The sequence below is a fragment of the Prosopis cineraria genome, unplaced genomic scaffold (assembly GCF_029017545.1).
Source record: "Prosopis cineraria cultivar Desert tree isolate PC_DT_omini unplaced genomic scaffold, ASM2901754v1 PC10, whole genome shotgun sequence".
NCBI lineage: Eukaryota > Viridiplantae > Streptophyta > Magnoliopsida > Fabales > Fabaceae > Prosopis > Prosopis cineraria.
In genome coordinates, this window is record NW_026555341.1 from 26050062 (window position 1) to 26073729 (window position 23668).

Below are 23668 nucleotides of genomic sequence, written 5' to 3' on the forward strand. Positions count from 1 at the left end.
ACATTGATAGGGCAATAATTCACTCAGATTCTTTAACTGCTATCAACTTCATATATAGAGGAGTGAGCAATGACCATCCTTTTTCATGTGATATTTTTAAAGTACAAGAATTTTTGTTTGCTCACAAAAATTACAAGCTATCTTATGCTCCAAGTGAGACATTGTCTTGTGCTGATTACTTGGCCAAAATGGCACATAATTCTTCTAGGGATTTGATTTTCATGTATGAGGAACCTGTAGAATGTGCTAATTTATTTTCATATGATCATGGTGGGGTCTATCCCATGAAAATTAATTTAGGATCTTTATCCTCTTAGCCTTCGCAAACCCTATTAATGTGAAAAAAAAAGATAATTATGTTTTTAGTAATTTTTATAAAAATAAATTATAAATATCAATGTAGATAATTATAATCATAAATTTTAATTGTAAAATAAGAGTTACACCTAATTGAAATTTAAATTTTTTATTCGTAATTAAAACACTTAAATATCTAAATTGATATTTAATTTAAAAATGTGTACTAAGTATCTACTGATCATCAATTTGTTCTTTTAGAATTTAATTGCCATTCTTATGAAGTTAATCCATCATTTGTCCTTTCATGATCTATATTAAGTATTTTTTTTTTATCATTCTCCCATTTTTTTTCTGTTTTAGATAAAGATATAAATTTGATCATGTACTATTTTTTTAAGAGTATTTGGTAGCCTAAACTATTAGGTAGTATGAAATAAATCACAAATTTTTAAAAATGAAGTATCCAGTAGCCTGCCATTAACTTTAGTTGATATACGTTGTGTGGGGCTCACAATGATATGTGGCACTCTCCGAGCAATTAGTGTAAATTTGCAAATTTAGTCATGAATTATTTTTTAAGGAGCATTACATGGCCGCTATTATAAAAAACAGACCACCAACACCATTCCATCAATTTTGACCAAACACCATTTACTTTTAGACTTATGAGACTTATAACGTGTCAATCTCTCTAATCTTTCTGCTTTCATTCTCAGTCTCAGCTCAAGAAGATATTCAAAGAGTTTTTATTTGAGGATATTTATGAAGAGGACAGCAACAAAAAAAAAATCATGGCTAAATTAAGCTAAAATCAAGTTTAGTTTATATTGAGAACGAAGGCAAGAAGTTGAAGAGATTGACACATTGTGGGTCTCATAAGTATGAAAATAAATAATGTTTGATCAAAATTGAGTGAAAGGTGTTGGATGGTCCATTTTTTATAGTAGAGGCTGCTTAGTACTCCTTGAAAAATAGTTTGTGACTAAATTTATATATTTACACATGCTAACATGGAGTGCTCGTGGAGTGCCATGTGTCATTGTGGGCCCCACATAATGTCCGTCAACTAAAGTTAATGGCAAGCTACTGGATGCTCCATTTTAAAGTTTATGATTTATTTTACACCACCTAATAGTTTAGGTTACCGAATGCTTTTAATAAAATAGTACATAACCAAAATTTGCACCTTTACCTTTTTGTTTTTGAGCAAAAAAAATATTTTATTGCATTTGAATCAAATAGAAAGGGAGCAATTTAAATTGTTAAGGGAGAAGTGTAATACAAAAATTTATTATGAGTGAAATAAAAATATAAAAATAATATTAACATTTTAATTTTATAAATACACTTGAGCATTGTGCATGAATTTATATGTGACGATAAATCCAGATTTTTTTTTGCTAATGATAAATCCAAATTAAAAAGAAAAAAAAATCCTTTAAATAAGATCAATTGTTTAAATCATGTGAGTAAAGAAAATTACATTAGGATAATTATTTATATTTATATCCAATAATATTTAAATTTAATTAATCAGTATTAGTGGATGCTACATCATCATTACAAACCAAAAAAGTCAATTATTTCCTATTGAATGAAAAAGTCAAAACCTTAAACCTAAAGGAAGTAAAATAGGAAGCTCTCATTTTTCATTAAATCCAATTCCCGTTGGTACTATTAGCATAATTGCTTAGCTTATACTTATGCATATAGTCTTTTGGTTGGAAAAGATTATTTTTCATTTAGAAAAAAAAAGAAAAGAGTCAATTTTATTTATTGTAAAGAAAATATTACGCTATCAAACATCCACTATAGCAAAATATGGCTTATGATGTGGCAAGTCCAACTTTTAGAACATGCTTGATAAATTTTATAGTTTTGAAATTTGGTTTAGCATTCTTTCATCCTATTTTTAAATATTGAATTATTGTGAATTAAATTGCTCTGATTGCATGACTGGTTTATTGTGAATTAAGATGTATTTGGACTACCTTGTCAACATCATTTTTTAGGACCTGTGACAAGGGAGGAGATGACTGTGATTTTACCTTAAGCAAAGGTAGCGATTGAGGTTGCTCGTAACATCCTAAATTTCTTAATCTTGTGATTAGTGGTTAATTGAGGGTAAAGTAGTAATTAGTGTGGGATTAGAGATTTAGATGATTACTTAACAATTTGACTCATTAGGATGTTACATGAGAAGGTATGAGTGAGAGGAGTATGTTTCAGGTCGAAGCAAGTACGTGTGGTGAAAATAAATCTCATTGTGCCACGCACCGTGGCTTATTCTGTATGTGCCTCAACGCATGGACCAAAAAATGACTTCTTAAGTCATGAAATTTTAGAGGAGAAAATTTTAGAAACACATGAGAGAAGGAGAAAAGAAAGGTTAAGGAGCTAGGGCAAGTTATTTCAAGTCATTAGAAGGTGTTTTTGATTGATAACTTAGCAGGTAAGTTACGTATAACTTTTACCTTTCATTCTACATAAATTTCTCTGAAAATGAGCTATAGGAAAATTGAATTGGTGAAATTTAATGGGTTTGATTCTTTCCCAATAGTAATAAAAAGGTTCGAAAGTTAAATTAGAGCTTTGTGTAACACCCTCAAATTTACAAACCGATTTTTCACAAATTATTAATTCAACAAATTATTTTTTTTTTCATTGAACCCTTATCATACCCTTATCATGGTAGAAAAATTTCTATCATGATACATCCAAGACAATATATCACAGGTCTTAAAATATCTCAAAAAGTAATTAGAACCATAAGGGACAGACAGGATCCTCATGTCATGATATTCAAATCAGATCATAAATCAAGAGGGACAGACATAATCCTCTTGGTCATATAAATACTTTTAATAAAAAGGATTAGAGTTTACATGCTTCACAAAAAGATATGTCCTAAGTTGGCACAAGATACATTATATAATCTAAAATAAGAGGCAACGTAAAAGATGGTGTCTCATACACCATAGTTACACCTCTAGTGCTTTCTCGGCCGGATTCGCTCCTGTAAAAATATTAACCATGGGGAATAAGACTTAAAAGTCCCAGTAACTAAAAATTAATATGTAATGATGCATGCGGATGTAACTAATCATGCGATTGCTAAGTGGGCACAGAAAACATTTAACCGAACAATATTTTCAAACAAACCGAACAAGTATTTAATTGCATGACTGCACCTTATATCCTCCTTTCACCATGCTCGGACGCCAAATCACCCGGCCAAAGGTGAGTTGGACCAAGCGACACGCCACTCATTGGGTCCAATGAGGGCTTACCACGTGGTAATAATTAACCGAACAGAAATTCCCATTAACACCATACATTAAAATACCCTGACAAGTCATGCATCATTCAAATATCCAAACAGGAATATATCCGAACAATAATATCTCATCATGATAAACAAAAATAAATTTTTAACCCACTTGGCAATAATTTCAAACAAGTATATACAGTATTTATTTTCAATAATTCATAATTTTTCCAAACAACAAAACAACACATAACCATTCACAAACACACTCATCACAACACATTAATAATGGTTACCTTGTGTCTTGAATAACAAGTTCCCCTTCACAACTCCTCTTTCACCACTATCTTTGTCAACACAATCTACATAGTTATTTCATAATACTATATATTAATTTTACATTAAAATAAATAACTCTAATTTTAAGAGTTAGAAAGTGTTAGATCTATAATTCATATTAACACTAATTTAAGATTTATGCCTCATTTAACTTTCCAAATTCTTTTTTTAAAATTCTCGTACCCTAATAAACTTTTTTTTTATCCTCAAATTACTTCTAGTATCACAATTTCATCCTTCTATATTCTAAAAATTCATCCAAAAATAAATTAAAAATTTTAAAATTATTCTGAAGCCTCAAATCACCTTTCTATAACCTCAAAAATACCTATTCATACTTAAATAAATATTTAATAATCAGAGGTTCATCCCTACATCTCAGATTCCACATAAATTCGACCATATAGATCTAGATTTTAACTCAAAAATTCTTAAACATGAGTTTCAACCTCAAGAAAGTATTCTATAATATTTATTATATCCCTAAGAGTTTTAACCTATATTTTTAATTCATTATATCATCAGATTAACTATCCTATAGAAAAAAAAAATCCTAATCAGAATATTTACTCTATCCTATAAAATAATCATATCACTAGAAAGCTAATATTATTTAGAAAATAACTATAAAATTAATTTTGAAATTAAATAAATTTTTAAATGTTAATCTAAACAGAAAGTTAGAACATACCTGAAGAAAAAGAAAATAATCCCCCTTGCGAGAAAAACGCCGAGCAACGTGAGAGGAAGAGAGAAAAATAATATAAAAATGGGATTGTGGTCCCAAAATTATATTAAAAAAAAACTATAGGTTCGAATTTAATTATTCAAACTTTTGGGCCAAAAGTTACAATTTTCTCTAAATTGCATCTTAGCCTCTCATGCTTCCTAATGCACACACCCCCTCCTTTTTATACATGAAGGCACCTCTTCTCTTCCCTCATCTAACCAATGTGGGACTTAGAAACAACAACCTTCCACCCCCTTTTTTTTTTGTTCCTTCTACCTTCTCTTTTTTTTTAACACACAATAAAAAATTATTTATGTATTATATCTTAACTAAATATTGCTTATGTGATTTTAAATTTAAATTTATAATTAAATACCTAACCATAATATCATTTCTAAATAACCTCAAATAATATAAATTCCTATTATTATCATTTTTTTTCCTCAAAACCTAAATTCCACAATTTTTTTATTATATAAAAATCAGGATGTTACACTTTGTGATTGGTTTAGAGTTGAACGGTAGAGCTTTGAACTCGTAGGCTTAATTTGGCCCTAAGTTAGAAAGAGAAAGGGGCAAAAATCTTATTTGAGTAAAATAAAACTGGTTAAGGTGGTATAAAGTAGTAATCGAGTAGTAATGCACCTAAAATGGATAAATGAAAAAGAGTTTATGAATGAATATAGTTTTAAGTAGTAAATATGATTTTTTAGTCAAAATGGACCAAATGATTAAACTATGCGAAATGTGTTCAGATTGGAATACTGGACGTGTGAGTAGAGAGAGGAAGCTTGTGATAAAATATTGTGGTAGTTGAAATCCATGGGTAACTTTTCTAGTAATAGAAAGGTTAAGGTAATCGAATAACTTCCTTTGTTTAACTGTTTACTATAACTGTGTGTTAGTATGCTATGTAGTTCACAAAAATGTTTTGAGCTAAACATGTTTTATAGCATTATGTGAATGTTGCATGAAATAGTTTTTGATTGAATAAAAGCATTGAAATGGGTGTTTTCAAATGTTATGTTTATATATATATATATATATATATATATATATTAAGTATGAGAATACATGTAAAATGGTAATGAGGAACCTTGAATGGGTCGGGAAGTATGATCTTAGGGGTGAGAGTTCACCTGAGTAGATAAGTGATAATTAGACCATATGGCATATTCTCCATAATGCTTGATGGGGTACAATGTTGGAGAAACCTCCTTAGTGCCTTATAAGGTGCAGTGTTGGAGAAAATCTCCTTAGTGCCTATTAAGGTGCAGTGTTAGAGATTTGAGACTCTTTAGTGTTTGTGTGATACGGTGTTAGAGTTAATGACACCCCTTTGTGTGTATTATGGAAAACCATAGTCAAGAAGTGAGATAGGACACCTTTGACAGGGTGATTCTACCATTAAAGGTAAGCTCAAGGCCAATGAAAGTGTACATTAGTTTAAGGCAAGTTTATAGTTTTGTGTTAGGGTGATTTAGAGGTTCAGTTGGTAGTGATCATACTATGGAATGTTATGTGATACTTGTGTAAGTAAAGTGGTGAAATGTGAAACATTGATGTGACTTAAGTAAACTTGTGGTATGTGCTATGTTATTGATGTTTAAATGATATATTATGCTTTACTTTTATATAGTTACATGTGATAGTCATTAGAAGTGAGTTATTCTGTTACTAAGATTTTTATCTCACTCCCGTGGTTACATTTTTACAAGATCGGGCAGAGATTAGGGTAAAGGGAGAGAGACAGGATCAATATAATGGTGCCATTATCATGGAAGTCTTTGAGTTTGTGTAATGAACTAAAAACCTTGTGTATAAATATGTAAATGAGTTACTATATAGTTGCATGCATGATTTGAGTAGTGATTTTATGGAATATGTATATGTGATGAAATGAATTAAGGGTTAGAATTTTGTTTGTGTTGGGATTGTTGTTAATGTTAGTGAATCTTAAGCCCAAGTGAGAAATTATAATGAAATGAGTAATTTGGGGCTAAGATAGAGTAATACATGTGTTATGAATGTGATTGTAGATGTTTTTGTTGAGAAAAAGGCCAAGTGGACTATGTTATGCTAAGTGTTGGCAAATTGTGTAAGTTTAGAAAATGTGGACACTGACCATTGAGGGGTTAAATTGAGATACATATGTATAATTATGATATAAAGTGGTAAATCAAGTGTATTAGGTCCTTTGGGACTTGATTCAAGCCTTGTGTGATCTAATGAGAGAAAATGATCAATTTAAGTACTTGAGTGCATAAAATTTTTAGTAAAAGTAGCTTTTTACACTTAGGTGTCCAATTTTGATTAGACTGTTAGATCATGTCTAAACCTATCTCATTAGATAGCTTATGAGTTAAGCTTCATGTGGGCACTTGAATCACTCCAATCGGACGTCGTATGTAAAAACGACACACGCTAGAGGTTCATTATTTTGCTGTTAAAATGATAGCAAAAATTCAGACAGGTGCGCCATGGCACATGGTGACACATGCCGTGGCTCAGTATTGCATGCCACGGCGTATGGCCCAATTTTCAATATGATTTTCCTGGTTCTAATGCATGCAATTGAGATAGGAATGCTGGTAGACTGTGTCTACTATGCATTATACAAATGTGTGATTTTCTTTTGTTGTGTATCCCATTGATATGTTATGATTTTGAATGATTTTACAAACAAGTCTTTGGCTAAAGCTTTTCAAACAAAATATTTGATTTTTGTGGTGCTTTATGATGTGGTAATTTTGTTAATCTTCTCCCATATTAAATGAATATAGGGGAGGGTTACATTGCCCTTGAAGCTAAATTACAAAAGATGAAGGAGGAAATGTTAATGATGATAAGCTCACAGAAGGAGTCAAGTGCCCCACATACCCACTCTCCTACTTATCATTCGAGCACTAAGGGGAGTAACTTCGTTCTACTTCCTTTAAAGAATGACTCATCTCCTAATCTTGAGTTATGCTTCTTATATGTGAAGGATCCAAACAAATGCTTAGAAGCACGCAATTGCATCTATGAGGGGTTGAAATGCCACTTCTAAAAAGCCAAAGAAGATATTGTCAAGGTCACCATTGAAGAGGTCAAAATTAATGATGCTCATGTCCTATTGCCCACTGATGAGATCAGGATGGTAAAAGATGCCAAGGGAAGCCTTATGGCCAAAGAGACTTGTTTGGATGCCTCAAGATTTGGTAATAAAATTAATTAATTATCATGCATTCATTAAATTTAAGCACGTTTTACTAACTTTTTTTTTTAATTTAGTAGGAGACCCCATCGTTTGATAAAGTAGGTCGAAAGATGTAGTTGTTCGAGCTGAGTCTATGGGACCAATTTGTCTTATTGGCATATGGTGGATTGTTTCCCCCTAGAGTTTTTAAAGTGGTTCCTGATCTTGTTGGCATTAATAACTATCAAGTTTTTGTTAAAAATGAGGATATAGGTCAGATTCTCATTGATGGTGACCAAACTATGATAAACATTCAAATTGGAATGATGTAAGTATTTTATTTTAAGTGTAAATTTAAATGAAATTAAATAGTTAACTAACATGTTTGCAATATTGTAGGTTTTTGCATCAAATGTTGGTTTCCTTGAGTAAAGACAAATAATATGGATTTCTTTACCTGCGTTACACTAATGATAAGAAGACCACTAAAGACATAAAGGAGGAATATATGAATCAAAGGCTAAGTGAAGGCAGCAAGGAGTGTTACTTTTCCTTGTTTCTCCATTTGTAAGTAAACATGTTTGAATTTGTTTGTAGTAGTATTTAATATTTATTTAAATCACTTTATTTTTTATAGTACACATTGGTAATTGATAGTATTTTTGATGAAGAGCAATTCTATCATCTTTTTATGCTTTCTGCATCGTAAACTCAATCTGGCAATAAAGAATTCTTATGAGCGGTAAATGTGTTCTCATAAAAAATTATTCTATGTGATTAAGTTACTAACTATGTGATGTTGTTGATAGGGATATGAGGATTGACCAGTAGGTCTATTTGGGCAAGGCCCCACGTGATGTCAAGGATCTTACATGGATAACACCAAAGTTATTAATATATGTCATTATAATTTTAATCATAGAGCTTTCTTTGAGTTTAATTTTGACAATGTTGTGTTATTCCGTAGAGCCACTATCAACCCCTTACTAACTTGTGTGGTTTTTATATGTTGAGACATGTGTATAACATCAAAATAGCTGGCTTGAAAAAGTTTACTGAATAGGTAAATCTAATTTTAGTTGTCTAATATATCATTTATTTACTTAGAATTGCTAAGTTAAATTCCTTGTCCTTGATTTTTTTTTTAAATGTCCAATGATTCGTCTTTATTGCACAATTAGAGATCCAAGAAATTAGAAGATATTGGGGACTATTTATATTAGAGCTTTATAACAATAATCCATTGAATGAGTGAGTTTAGGATAGGTGTAGTTGAATTAGGAAAAATTATTGAACGTATTTGAATATTGAATATTAAACAAAGTTGTAAGTATGCTTAAATTAATTTGATTGAATTGTATTGTATTCTGACTAATTAGATGTATATATTATTTTTAATTTGCAAGTTTGCAGCCTATCATAGTTGGCTTAAGTGAAAAAATTGAATGATTTTTTTTAATAAAACAAGGTTTCTAAACTAGTTATGATCATCTAAACTAGTTGTGGTCATAATCGGTTTAGATGTTGACGATATCTAAATCGGTTATGACGTCATAACCAATTTAAAAGTTTATTTTTTAAATTTTAAAAAATTTAAAATCATTTCATTTAACTTTTAACTAAATCGATTTTGCAACCGATTTAGAATGTTCTTTTTCTAAATTGGTTTAGATATCCATCATATATCTAATTGGGTTTTATCTAAATTAGTTGTAAAATTGGTTTAAATGATTAATTTTAACTGATTTAGATAAGGATTTTTACACTATTGATCAAAACAGGAAAGAGAGAGAGAGAGAAAGAAGGAAAGCAATAAATCAAAGTACAACTTATAAAATCATGTGATCATGCAAAATCAGAGTACAACTTATAAAATCAGAATATGGTCTTTTCCTTCCACTATGTTTGCATAAACTCAAAATCATGTGATCATGCATTTATAAAATTTAATAGCTTTGACACATTTTATTTGAATTCTTCAGCCACAAATCACACCATAATCTAATAAATTAGAATCAAATAAAGTAGAAACTAGATATTTGAACTTATCTCATTTTCATTTGTAATCATCCAGCTGAATTTAGATACACCTTTCTAAAACTTCAATCAAACCATTTGAGCTTACTTAAGATTGTGTCTTCGTGCCAACGGTATAATATTTGCAGTTGACGGGATTTTAGTATGTTTACTTTTTGTGGCCTTTATTAAGCTTCGAGGCTAGTCCCTTTCGTTTATATTGGGCTTGACGCTTTAATTACTCAGCCCAACTAGCCTTGTCACCTAATTGATCGATGTTTCATATTTAGCCTAAACAATGCCCCCTGCATGCCAGTGGCTGGTAACATAAGCCACGTGGCACGCTTGAAAAAACTAAAACGTCGCTTCACTTCTAAGCACCCTTTGCTGATATAAACTTGTTTCTTTATTCTGGTCACTTCTTTTTTCCCTTTTTGCTGTTTCTTGAACTTCAAGTATTCAATTTGCTGCATTTCTCTTACCCCAACTTTCAAATGGCTTCCTCCGCTCCTGTCGCTTCTTCTGCTGTTGATCCTTCTTCCACCTCCGCTGGTAGTCTGCTAGATTCTTTAGTGACTATCTGAAACCCTGTTAACCCACTTGGCGGGCTTGTGATGGTATGTATTCAGTGGTCTGAAAACCCTTTTTTCCTTTAGATTGGATTCCCATTCTAATAGTTGTTTATTTCTTTTTAAGAGGATTCATCATTCCACAAATCAGTGGCTTTTTGGTAAGTTTCCCACTTCTCGTGTTTAGCCCTTCTATTTTATTGAAAAGTACTTTATTTGTGCTTCATTTTTTTTAGCACTTCGCCTTGGAGTTTCCAAATCTCCAACAAGAGTGACGTCAAGTACCTGATAATCTCTCCTGACCTGTCCAAAGTCACTGCCCTTACTCAACCGAAGCTATGGCCATTGACCTCCATTCACAACTTGGTCTTAACTCGGACGACCTCGCCCTTCCTCGAGTCGTCTTACAGAAAACTCAGGAACTGGCCCTGGTCTCCTCGGGCTTGGGTTAACTAGGTGAGGTTTTTAAAGTCAGAATATGCACCTCAGTAGAAGGAGATGGGTCTATATGACCTCATCTAACTATCCCTAGCCGGTGTCAACATCCTTGTGGAGCTTTTAATGGCCCTCTTTAGCTTATGGGCTCTAGGCAGCAATGCCTTCATCTTCAAGCTCAGCCCGATATCCCTTATGCTATGGGATGTCTTCATGTTCTTAGGGCTACCTATCACTAGGGAGGAGAACTTCTACACGATCCTCGAGAAGCATGACTCCTACACCGCCCTTCCTCTAATTTAGAGAGCAAGATCAGGAGCGCAAGCTCCTACACGAAGATTATGGAGCTATTCTTTGAGAAGCCAACCACTGAGCCTGTCACTACCATGGAGCATCTGATCTTTATATTGATCCCACTGAGCCAATGGATCTTAGCCTCAGGGAGAGGGAAGCTCATGCTTTGTTTCGGTCTACTTTACTCCCCCTTCTGTAGACCAAGAATCTAAGGAAATTACCTGCAGTTACACCAAAAGCACACTTAAGTGGGTTTAACTTAAGGCCGACCTCCCTCATTCAGAGGAAACTCGTCCTTAAATGCTCAATATGATCATGTGCCTTCTTAGATTTTATCATTATGTCATGTATGTTTACTTCTAGATGCTTTCCTATCATATTGTGGAAGATGGCATTTATAGCCTGCTGATAGGTGGCCCCAGCATTTTTCAGACCGAATGGCATAACTACCCATTTAAATGTTCCAATAGAGCTAGGGCACCTGAAAGCAGTCCTGTGAATGTCTTCTTTTGCGATAAATATTTGATTGTATCCAAAGAAGCAATCCATAAATGACAATAAAGTATTTCCGACCCCAGCATCTATTAACCTGTCTGCAATAGGCATTACACATATGTCTTTAGGTGTGGCTGTGTTTACATTTTGAAAATCTACACAGACTTACAGTTTCCTATCCTTCTTAATTATTGGGACTATATTTGAGAGCCACTGAGTATACTTGCAAGGCCATATGAATCCGACCTATAGGAGACATTTGATCTCCTCCTTTACTCATAGTTTCACTTTGACAAACATGCTCTTGGCGGGTTATTGGTGCAGTCTATAGTTTGGTTTTATAGGAAGCCTGTGTTCGACCAGCTGTCTATTGAGCCCTGACATTTTATCATAATCCCATGTGAAGTAGTCCTTGAATTCTAGTAGTGTTAACTTAATGGTATTCTTTTGTTCTTCATCTAGTAGTGAGCTAATAAATGTGATCCTTGGCTCTTCTAGGGACTCGAGGTTTACTTCTTCTGGTGGATCTTAGACCTTTGGGGCTATGTCTTCAAATTTTAAAGGTACAGGGTCTAGTTCGTGCAGTTGTGCTACCTTTTAGGTTTCATCTTCATATATGACTTCAGTCACACAGATCTTAGGTCTGTAGTCTTTTAGTTTCTCTTGTATATTATGCAACTATAGCTTTTGAATGGTGCTACGACCTTTTTTCTATCTATTTTAGTCATCAATCAATTCTATGATAGGCTCGTGCCTCTGTAAGGCACTATATTGTCTGTTGTTGTTCTGCATGAAAGGATTCCTTAGGCCTTTCAGAATGTAAATGGGCCCATATCAATGCCATAATACCTTGCATCTATGAAGTTAGTGGCCATTATGAATGGCTTGTCTTCAGCTTAGACTACTTCTACCTCTTCTCCTTTCCACATAAGAAGCATCTAATACAGTGAAGAAGGTACGCAATCATCGGCATAGATCCAATCCTGACCTAGGAAGGCCTGGTATTGTGTTGTGGTGCTGATCACAAAAAAAGCCATCAGTGATGACTTGGTTCCAACATCAACCTATAATGGTAGTATGCTAAGGACCTTAGATGTGGTCACAGTGAACCTTATGATAGATACCTAAGTCAGCATCAGATCACGCTCCTCTCACCCTATCTTGATCATCATGCGAGCTGGCAGAATGTTCACCGCTGAGCCATTGTCCATGAGGACCCTAGTCATTAGCCTTCCATTGAAATGTGCCCTGATGTATAAAGGCTTCAAGTGTTGAGTCATTTTCATGCTGGGTTTCTCTAGGACAGCCCACTTTGGCTTTCCTTCTATTGCTTGTAAGGTGATTTGGCAAACAAGCTTTGTAATCTCTTCTTTCTGTGCCTGCATTCTTATAGGTCTGTGTCAACCTCGAGGAGTTTTGTTTCTGTTGGCCCTAAGCACCACTAGTGGTAGACCAGAATTGAGAAGGTAGTGTTAACGAGACCATGTATCAAAGGTGGACTTCCTTTTAAACTTGCTAGCCTCCTGTTGAACGTCGGAGCTATCCTATACCTCAATTTTCTACTATTTAAGGTATCTTTGTGTAGCCCATTTTCGTTGAAGACATCACTTCTGGGTTCTTGTTAAGATAGTTGGGAACTTCTTGTGTCTCATGACTCTCCATTTCAGAAGCGGCACGTTGCCAAGCGGTGTAACGAACTTGCCTGAGCCTTTAGTGGTTTTTGGTTTTGAAGGAAGCTTTGTGTTGCTTTCAGATGTCATTAATAGCGAAAAGGTAGGCTATCAGGGCCTACATCCTAGCCCGTTGGTGTCCCCATGAATGGTTCACCTGCTCCAGGGGGAGTTGACTACTTTACGAAGAAGTTAAGCTTGCTATACAGTTCCCTTAGACGATCCTAAACCACCTTAGATCCATCTGGCTTTGTTATTATCAATTCCCCCGACCAATATCCCATCTTGAGGATTGTTTGCTATTTTTCTTCATTTTCTACTGGCTGTCTTCATTTTAGGTTTTCCTTAAGCCATCCCAAACTACCTTAAAGCCATTTGAGCTTTTTATGTTCTGCCCTTCCGAGCCTATGTCCCATCTAGAAGACTTGTTCTTATTGGATCGACTCGTGGGTTTCCCCATGCAGTCCCATACTGTCTTAGAGTTTCCTTGAGGTACTTTATCCCTATTCCAGATGTTCCAGGGTCTCCATCCTTTTGCCTACCATCACTTTTCCTGAGTCGTCATTTGCCAGAGTTTATCTCCACCATGTTGGCCATGGCAAATGGTGGGAATGGGTCCTCGTTTACAACCATAAATTCTTTCTTAGGGAATTTTAGAACTCCCTTGTTAATCCAGTCTTAGATGATGTTCTTAAATCCCTAACATGCCTTAGTGCTGTGACTCTACGAATGATGGTACCTACAGTATTCCTTCCCTCTCTGTTCTTCCTTCGAAGGGATTTTATGATCAGTGGGCAGGGAGATAAAGTTCTATTTGAGGAAGAAATCAAGGATTTCCTCTGTTTTAGTGGTATTAAAGGTGTATTGAATTGTGTTCGATCTTTTAGGAAGTTCTTTGGCCTTCCTTACTAGAGCTAGGCATGTGTAGTTGCCAGCATTCTTTAGTTCTGTGATCACCATGTCTAGGTCTCCAAAATAGGTCCTTATAGTAGTCCATCGGCGATAGTTCTCTTCCTTGAGTAGTTTCCTCATAACCCCATACTTTGGCCGCAAGTTCATAGAAATCTCAAAATTCCATCCCTTAGAATTTCTTTTGAAGTTCTATATCCAGTCTTGCTTATGCTATCTTGATGAATTCAGTTTCTAGAAGCAATATGTGGTACCTACTCCTAAGATGTTTGAACCCCACCAAGTATTAGTCTACCATCTCTCCAGCCTGTTGTGTGAGCTTGCAGAGTTCTGCTATGTTGACCTCCAGTTCTACTTTATAGAACTAAATATGGAACTTTTGCTCCATTTCCATCTAATTGATGATTGAGTTACGGGGTAGTGACGTATACTATGTGAATTCCGGGCCCGTAAGAGTATTCAAGAACAATCTCAACTTTAAGTTAGCGAAGTTCTCATTATTAGCAATCTTGCCACATTAGATTGTGAACCTCACAATGTGCTCCAATGTCGACTATGTTTCGTCCCCTGAGGGCAACGTGAAGTCAGGGATCTTGTATCCCCAAGGGTATGGGTTATCCTTGTCTATGTACTCTGGATATGGTTTTGAGAGACTAGGCCGCCGATTAGCCTCATCCCTAGTCTATATATATCTTGGATGGCATCCCTCAGGGCCTCCATGTTCACCAGTTGGTTCTAAGGCTCGGTCTGATGCTTTGGGATCACCGCCGTGCCTCCCGGGCCACTTATGCTGGGTTCCTGTAAATAATACAAAGGATTACTTACAAGATGAGTGTGAGAAAATATTTGGGGTTAGGGATGTCTCTTACAAATGTGTGACCTCGATGGCTAGCACTTATTGATTCCTGCTTGCTGCCCTCCAAGCAGTCCTACACTTGAGCTTGCTTTCAGATGAGTGCCTCTTAATGATGCAGCTATGTTCTTTATGCCGTCATGTAGGGCCTACATCATGACTTGCTATCGTTCTTTTTCCCTACATTTTGACGTTTCCAGGGATAATGCAAAGAAGCTTTGGTTCTCTTCTAGCTGCTTATCCATCTGGTCTTGAATTTCATATAGCACTTCTGCTATAGGTTCGTTGGATATGATCAACGAGTTGGATTGTTCAGTTCCTGACTTTAAGCCAAGGCTCATACTTCTACTACCTGTAGTCACTGACACTATGTGCTCACAATGTTCAGCTGCTTTAGCATCAAGCGATAAGTGTTCTAACCCTTCATGCACAGAGGTCCCTTTTGGTTCGTGAGAACCAATACCTATTTCATTAGTCCTTTTTGTCTTTTCACGTCCTTACCATCTTTGTTACACAGGTCCCACTGGGCATGCCAAAAATTGTTCGTGGCTGAATAATAAATACCAGGTATGCCAAAGATGTTGGGTCTCAATAGATAATGAAAGGGTTTTGAACTCCCTTACCACAGTTCACTCGGATGTAAAAAGATACAAGGCTTTGGTAGAACAAGTGTATGATTTTTTATTGAAATGTAAAAAGATTACAGACTAAAAACTAAACACTGAAAAGGGCTAACAAATGTAAAATTTATGAGTTTTTGATGGAGTATTAGCTAGTTTCTTCTGTATTTTCTCCTTTTATTTATAGTATCAGAATAGCGAAAGCCTTTTCGTTAAAACTTAGCATGTTCTGCCAAAGAATCAGGGATCTCGTGAAACTTATGGCATGGTCTCTCCATTTTGATAACCAACCCATTTCATCGAAATACTTAGACATAGATTTCGACATTACTTAAGATCATGTCCTCGTGCCAACAGTCTAATAGTTACAGCTGACGGGATTTCAGCATGTTTACTTTTTATGGCCTTTATTGAGCTTCGGGGCCGACCTTTTTCATTTATATTAGGTATGACGCTTCAATTACTCAGCCCAATAAAGCTTGTGACCTAATTGAGTGATGTTTCATATTTAGCCCAAACATCCTGATATAACATTTTAGGGATTAGGGGAAATTCATACTTTTTGATATAGCGACATTTAGGAGAAGGAAGTTAAAGTCTGTTGGCAAGAGGAAAATCAGAAGGAAAGTTGAAGAATAGAGAAGTGGAGATAGCCCCACATCAATAAGAATATAAGATAAAAGAGGGTGTGATGCTTATAAAAGAAAAGGAGGCACAACAATTGAAACATACTTACCTGGATAGGGTCAATGGGTGATCAAGAAAATGCTTACAAAAAAAAAAGGTCGGTGGCCTTCATTGCACTTAGAAGGGGTGCCTGTTTAAGGTCTCCTTGAGATGGAGAGCCTATGTCATAGTTTGTTGTGGTGGGGGTTTGCGTTCGTGCAGCCTCTTCCCATTTTTGGTTTTAAATTTTTCATCTCACATTTTTTTTAATCTTGTTTATGTGTTTAACAATGTTTTAAAAATCAAATTATATTATGAATTTGAAAATTAAAAGACAATATCATTTATTTAGTCATAACATATTAAGTTTTAATTTTTTTCATTATCATATTTACATTATCCTTTTAAAGCAAATGATGAGTTTTCAATTTTCTCTACACTTTCATTCATATAATCTCAAAAAGAAAATTATGCACTCAAAATTCACTATAAAAACAAAGAAGTAATTAAGTTGAAATTAACATTTCTAAATTGGATAAAAGTTTTTATTATTAAAATAAGAGTAAAAAGAAAAAAAAACAATCCAACCAGTTTGACCATTCATATCTTAAAACAATGGTATTTAGATTCGTTTCTTCGTTTCTTTTGTATTCGTTCTTGAAATTTGTTATTGGTTTTTTCTATTGAATTTGGAGCAGTATTAAGATGGGTTTACAACAATCTTAATTTCTGGATAAGGAACTAGGATTTATTTCACTTAGCTATTTCTTATGACATGAGGAATATGAGATAATTTCTATGACATGAGAAATGAGAAATCTGAGATAATTTCTGGTTTGATGTTTCTTATGGGGTTATTGGAGAGATATGGATGCATCTTTGAATCTTAGTTAGCATTTTGTAGTTGAATTTGCGCGTCAAGTTGTTATATGTGTGGTAGGGTTTCGTTATTATTATTTAAATCAAGTGGCTAGAGTTCGAATATCAATTTTTGCACATGTAATAAAACCTAATTGGTATGGTTCTATGTATTGGAAATTAAATTTTCTTATTGATAAAGTATATATTATTTTTGCATGTCTCACCAAAAAGAATTCTAAGGTTTTAAAAGTCGGATCTATCATTAAACTAGTCAAGGTAATAGTTTAAAGGTCAATGGTTGGATAATAATTGAATCGTAATTGAACCAGATGTGATTAATTTACTATATTTTTAATTTTACGTGTTAAATGTTAAATTAAAAGTAACTTTTTACAAAATGTTATTTCACAAGATTAAATTTACGAGATGAAATTAATCACATGTCTTCAAAATGATTTTAAATTTGTTTAATATTCATGAACCCTTATTCATTATATAAAGAAAATGATATCTTGTTAAGCAATTTTAGAAGGCTAATCAAAACTGAATTAAAAAGATAAAGTTTAAAAGAAGAATATAGATAAAAAAAATTAGAAGTATAAAGATGATATATTTATGCTTACCATATATATATTTAAAATGCCTATTTCTAATTAAATCAAAACATAAATTATTTATTTCATAATAAATTCTTACATTTAATATTATTAACATATTAAAAATCACTTGTTTTGATTTGATTGGGGAAATAATGAAATTATGGAAAAATAAACTATTTCCTAAATTAATGTTTTATTGCAAATATTAGCATAGATATCCTTAAACATGGCAAAATAATCTCTGGATCGCTTCTTTAACATTCTTAATAATTTTTAAAACAAAGATTAAAATATTAGAAATTTAAAAAATTATGTTTGTTTTTGTTGGAAGTTTGATGAGTCATTTGTAATTTACGTTAAGTTTATATGGAAAAAGAAAAGTAAAGTTTATTGACAACTGGATTGTAAATACTGCCTCACTAAATGGTAATTCCAGCTACTAAACGTAATACTTAATGCAACGTAATAACTAGAATATTATTAGAACAAACCAATAATAAAATGATTAATTATAATTATCATTAAAATTAATAAAATATGTTAAAATGTTTATTTTAAATACTTATTATTTGTAAAATACAAATAAGATAGATCATGATTTCAATAATCGGCCAATTGGTAATAGTAACAGTAATATCGAAATTGAAACTACGCAAAACCAATTATCTCCTAAATTAACGTTTTATTGCAAAATTATTAGTATATGAATCTTTAAACATAACAAAATATCCTTAAACTCTGGACTTCTATGATATTCTTATCAAATTTTCAAGATATAGCTTCAAATATTAGAAATTACAAATTGTTTTTTTAATTTTGCAACTTACCAAAACTTAAATTTATTAAAATCACAATTAAATTGTAATGATATATATATATATATATATATCTCATTACAAAATGGTTCCAACCATTAAACGTAATAGTTCATATGCTATAAAGTCAAACGATCCAAGAATTTATGGAGGATGATGTATTTATATAATTTATCGTTTCATACTTTGCACTCAGTATTATTTAAACTTGCCACAGACAGTGCCACTTGTAAACTAGCGCTTAGCAAAAGTTTAGCATTTAGGTCGATGAAATGAGGAAGTCTGGAACTAATTAATGGCTTAGCCTGTGACAGTGGATTACGTTTTATTTGGTCATTTGTTGGAGCTTATAATGGAGATAGATAGTGGTAAAGAATTAAAGACTTCAAAGAAGCATTTCGGCTGCTTTCCTCAAGGCAAACGACAGCCAAAACCAAATACTTCATGGAATACTGACACGTCTCTTTGTAGTGAAACTAACTTCATGCCGGCAGGAGCACTATATCTGGTTGAGTGTTAGTGCAATTACAGGTAGCACTCGCGTTCAACAAGAGCAATGTTAAAGGCCCATAGAAATTTCTAGCAATTGCGGTGCTGGCAGCCTTTTCACAAACATGCCATGATTATTTCCCTCTGTAAAAAGGGTGCTTCGCCAAACCTAATGTCACATATAATTGGCACTTTAGCCTTTGTCAAAGTATATTTTTCGTCATACACTTTACATTATTGTTAGTTTCAGTTTTATACAACTATGGAAAGATTCCCAAACAACGTTAGATCACTTATTTTGTTATTAGTCATTATAGTACTATGGAAAGCAAGTGGTGGCTTGGGTGAAATAGGGGGAGGAAGTGATGTAGTTGATAGAGGAGTTTTTAAAGTTGGTGGGGCAATCCATCATAACGTTAGGCATTTAGGAGGAGGTGGTGGTGGTGTAGGAGCTGGTTTTGATGTAAGTGGAGTGGTTGTGTGCATGTAGGAAGTGGTGCCAGTGGTAGTATAGGAGAAGGTGGTAGTGTAGGAGGTGTTAGTGGTGGTGTAGGAGGAGGTGTTGGGGTAGGTGGAAGTACAAGTGTAGAAGGTGGTGTTGATGCAAGTGGAGGTGGTGGTGGGCATATAGGAGGTGGAGCTGGTGGTAGTGTAGGAGGAGGTTTTGGGGTGGTGGAGGAGGAGGTGGTGCAGGTGGTATATAAGAGGAGGAGGTGGTGCTAGTAGTACAAGAGGAGGTCGTAGTGGTGTTAAAGGAAGTGGTGCTGGTATAGGTACAGGTAGTGGTGGGTGTGTAGGAGGTGGAGCTGGTTGTAGTATAGGAGGAGGTGTTGGTGGTGGTGCAGGAGGAGGTGCTAGTCTAGGAGCAAGTGTTAGTGGTGGTGCAAGAGGTGGTGCTGGTGTAGGGAGTGGTGCAGGAGGAGTTGTTAGTGTAGGAGGTGGTGCTGGTGGTAGTATTGGAGGAGGTGTTAGTGGAGGTGCAAGAAGAGGTGGTGGTGGGTGTGTAGGAGGTGAAGCTGGTGGTAGTATAAGAGGAGGTGTTGGTGGTGGTGTAGGAGGAGGTGGTGCTAGTAGTAGTATAAAAGGAGGTGCTGGTAGTAATGTAGGAGGAGGTGTTGGTGTTGGTGGAGGTATAAGAGAAGGTGCTAGTGGTAGTAGAGGAGGAAGTGTCAGGGCAGGAGGAAGTGGTGGTCTAGGAGGTGGTATTGGTGTTGGTAGTGGTACAGGAGGAGGTGCTAGTGACGGTGGTGGTAGTGGTGTGGGAGGAGGTGCTGCTGTGGTGGTGTAGGAGGAGATGCTGGTTTAGGAGGTGGTACTGGTGGTAATGCAAGTGTCGAGGTAGGGGGAAGTGGTAGTCTAGGAGATGGTGCTGGTATTGGTGGTAGTGGTGGTAGTAGTGTGGGAGGAGGTGGTGCTGGTGGTGTTGTAAGAGGAAGTGCTGGTTTAGGAGGTGGTACTGGTGGTGGTACAGGAGGAGGTGTTGGGGCAAGAGGAAGTGGTGGTCTAGGAGGTGGTGCTGGTATTGTTAGTGGTGGTGGTGGTGTGGGAGGAGGTGGTGCTGGTGGTGGTGCAGGAGGAAGTGGTGGTCTAGGAGGTGGTGCTAGTGTTGGTGGTGGTGTAGGAGGAGGTGGTGCTGGTGGTGGTATAGGAGGAGGTGCTAGTGTTAATATAGGAGGGGGAGCTAGTATTGGTGGTGGTGTAAGAAGAGGTGCCAATCTAAGAGGTGGTGGTCTAGGAGGTGGTGCTGGTGCTGGAGGTGCTATTAGTGGTAATGTAGGAGGAGGTGCCGGTGTTGGTGGTGTAGGAAGTGGTGGTGGTAGTATTGGAGGTGGTGCTAGGGTAGGAACAAGTGGTGGTCTAGGAGGTGTTGCTGGTGGTGGTCCAGGAGTAGTTGTTGGTGTTGGTAGTAATGTAGGAGGAGGTACAAGTGTTGGTGGTGGCACAAGAGGAGGGGGTGGTTTAGGAGGTGGTACCAATGGTAGTGTCGGAGGTGGTGTTAGGTCAGGAGGTGGTGGTGGTGCAAGAGGAGTTGTTGGTGTAGGAGGTAGTGTTAGTGGTGATGTAGGAGGAGGTACCGGTATTGGTGGTGGTGCAGGAAGAGGTGGTGGTGTTAGTGGTAGTATAGTAGGAAATGCTGGGACAGGAGGTAGTCTTGGTGTTAGTGGAGGTGGTGGTGGACGTGTAGTAGGTGGTGCTAGTGGTAATAGAGGAGGAAGTATTAGGGCAAAAGGAGAAGGTGGTATTGATGGTAGTGTAGGAGGAAGTGTAGTTGCAGGAGGTGGTATTGGTGCAAGTGGAGGTGGTGGTAGGGGTCTAAGAGGAGTTATTAGTGCTAGTGTTGGAGGACGTAGAGGTGGGCATGTAGAAGGTGGTGCTAGTGGTGGTATAAGAGTTGTTGGTGCAAGAGGTAGTGTTGAAGCAAGAGTAGGAGTTAATGTTGGAGGTGGTGTAGGTACAGGTGATGCTTTTGGTGTAGGAAGAAGTGGAGCTAGGAGTGTTGCCAGTAGTGCTAGTGGTAGTATTGGAAGTGTTGATGGTACAAGAGGAGGTATTAGAGCAAGAGGTGGTATTGGGGTAGGCGAAGGTGCTAGTACTGGAGGCGATGCAAGTAGTAATATTAGAGGAGATGCTGGTGTTGGAAGTGATGTTAGTAGTAAAGGCTTGGTGTAAGGAAATATTAGATGTTGAGGTAGTGTTGTTGACTTTGTAAGACTTGAAGGAGTTTTATTTTGGTTGTCACTAATTTTGTAATAGAAATAATGCTATATCTATCATGTGTAATTACAAATACATGATCTATAAGATAATAAAATAAGAGTGTTGCTACTTATATAATATGGTTTATTTTCTACATTTTGTTATCTAAAATTTGAAAAGAGATATAAAACTATATATTTAATTGAGTTTTTAATATGTTTTGTTTATAATTTTAAAAACTATAAACAAAGTCAGGATAAAGATAGAATAGTTTAAGATTTATAGGATTACTAAAAATAAAAATAGTATATTCATTTAGAATTAAATCTTTAAACATGTTTTGACCAACATGCAAAAAAAATGTTTATGATTAATCCGTGGTTATTGTAATAACCCACTTTCTAAATTACTTTTAAGAATCTACCACCATAATTAAATTCTAAAATTTATAAAAACATTTACCATAGTAGGAACGCTTTAAACCTGATAAAAATAAACACAATATTTTTTTTGGTAAATGAGCAAATTATTATCCTTTAAATCTTAGGTCCAATAGTACCATAGATTTTAAATTTGTTCATTATACAAATTGTTCCCTTAACTTTTAAAAATGATACAATTTGGCCCTTATTGTTAACAAAAGTTAACTTTAACTATTAGTTAACTAGAAGAGGACAGGAAAGGATCTCAAAAGTTATAGAAAATGACAAAAAATTATAATAAAGAACACAAAAATTACATACAAAGACCTAAAAGATTACAATAAAAGGAGATATAATGCCACCTTAACATTATCCTCTATATTTGCTTAATTGATATAATGCCAAGGTTATCAATTCAATGAGATAAAAAGAAAAAGATAAGGAAGATTGAAGGCCAAAACACAAAGGGATTGCTTTATTGATTCATCAATTCAACCAAGGTTACACTTAATTGACATTGGAATAGTGAAATTGCTTGAATATTTGACAATTGTGCATTGGCAATTCACATTCCCTTACTTATCATGGTATATGAAATAGTAATATATTATAGGATATTTATATATAAAGAAAACATTTTTTTAGATATTAAAATTTTCAACTTTTCATATATTAATTTATATTTATTAAAAAGAAAGTAGATCTTATGTTTAGTATCAAATATACAAAAAATATATTTTGGTGGGGCTGAAAAAATATAACTCTTACATTTTATTAAAAAAATAAAAATTTAAGGGGATGCCTTAGTCTACCCATCTTCGCCACTACATGATGTATCATTCTAAGGCCTCAGACCCATTTACTAGCACACAATCCGAATATAATAATATATAGTCATCCAACAACAATTTGAAACATGAAATGTAGTGATAACCTTAAACTAGTCCTTGTACACAATATTATTTAAAATACATAAGTAGACTCTAGACATAATGTTGGTGCCTCAAGTTTTTGGTTACTTCTTCTTTGTTGCACCCGAATCTTTTCTTGAAATGTTGAAAACCTCATAATGAGACTATAGGGTTCTAGTAGCCACAAAATAATTTAAAGTGTATTTAGGCATGTTTTAGAGGTAGTTAAGTGGGAAAAATAAAGAATGATACATAATTAATTATTAATTAAACGATAAATAATTGATTGAAAACATACAAGTACATGTATATCATCGCATATTTGTAAACTCCCTTCTTATTTCCTCTAACTGAACCTATAGTTTGCCATAATCAAATAGGATCCGTCTATTTGATCAAACCTTTCAAGCTAACTAATAATGAGGATCAACTTAGTCAAAGGTGTAGAGCTCACTATTGGTCCATGGATTCCCTATCCCTTATGATCACCCAAAGAGGTGTCATATGTCTTAAAGGCTAACTCTAATCTTGG

The 23668-nt window shown here is 34.8% G+C and overlaps 1 protein-coding gene and 1 non-coding gene across 2 annotated transcripts; both read left to right on the forward strand.

The window, feature by feature from the left end:
* Positions 1–14739: 14739 nt before the first annotated feature.
* On the forward strand, positions 14740–21776 carry LOC129322512 (glycine-rich cell wall structural protein 1.8-like). The gene is made up of 5 exons (XM_054968820.1): positions 14740–15076; positions 15337–15501; positions 19597–19767; positions 19886–20338; positions 20395–21776. Exons 1-5 carry the CDS (start codon positions 14740–14742, stop codon positions 21774–21776), a joined length of 2508 nt encoding a protein of 835 aa, XP_054824795.1.
* Positions 16405–16571, forward strand: LOC129284662 (U1 spliceosomal RNA). The gene has a single exon (XR_008586911.1). It is a non-coding gene; the product is annotated as a U1 spliceosomal RNA (small nuclear RNA).
* Positions 21777–23668: the final 1892 nt, after the last annotated feature.

Bases quoted from the DNA above. Each gene is read 5' to 3' on its own strand.
- LOC129322512 (XM_054968820.1), top strand. From the start codon at position 14,740: ATGTGCTCCAATGTCGACTATGTTTCGTCCCCTGAGGGCAACGTGAAG. The intron at 15,077-15,336 runs GTGTGACCTCGA...CTTCTGCTATAG, and splicing joins TAGGGATGTCTCTTACAAAT to GTTCGTTGGATATGATCAAC. The intron at 19,768-19,885 runs GTTTTGGGGTGG...GTATAGGTACAG, and splicing joins TGGTGGTAGTGTAGGAGGAG to GTAGTGGTGGGTGTGTAGGA.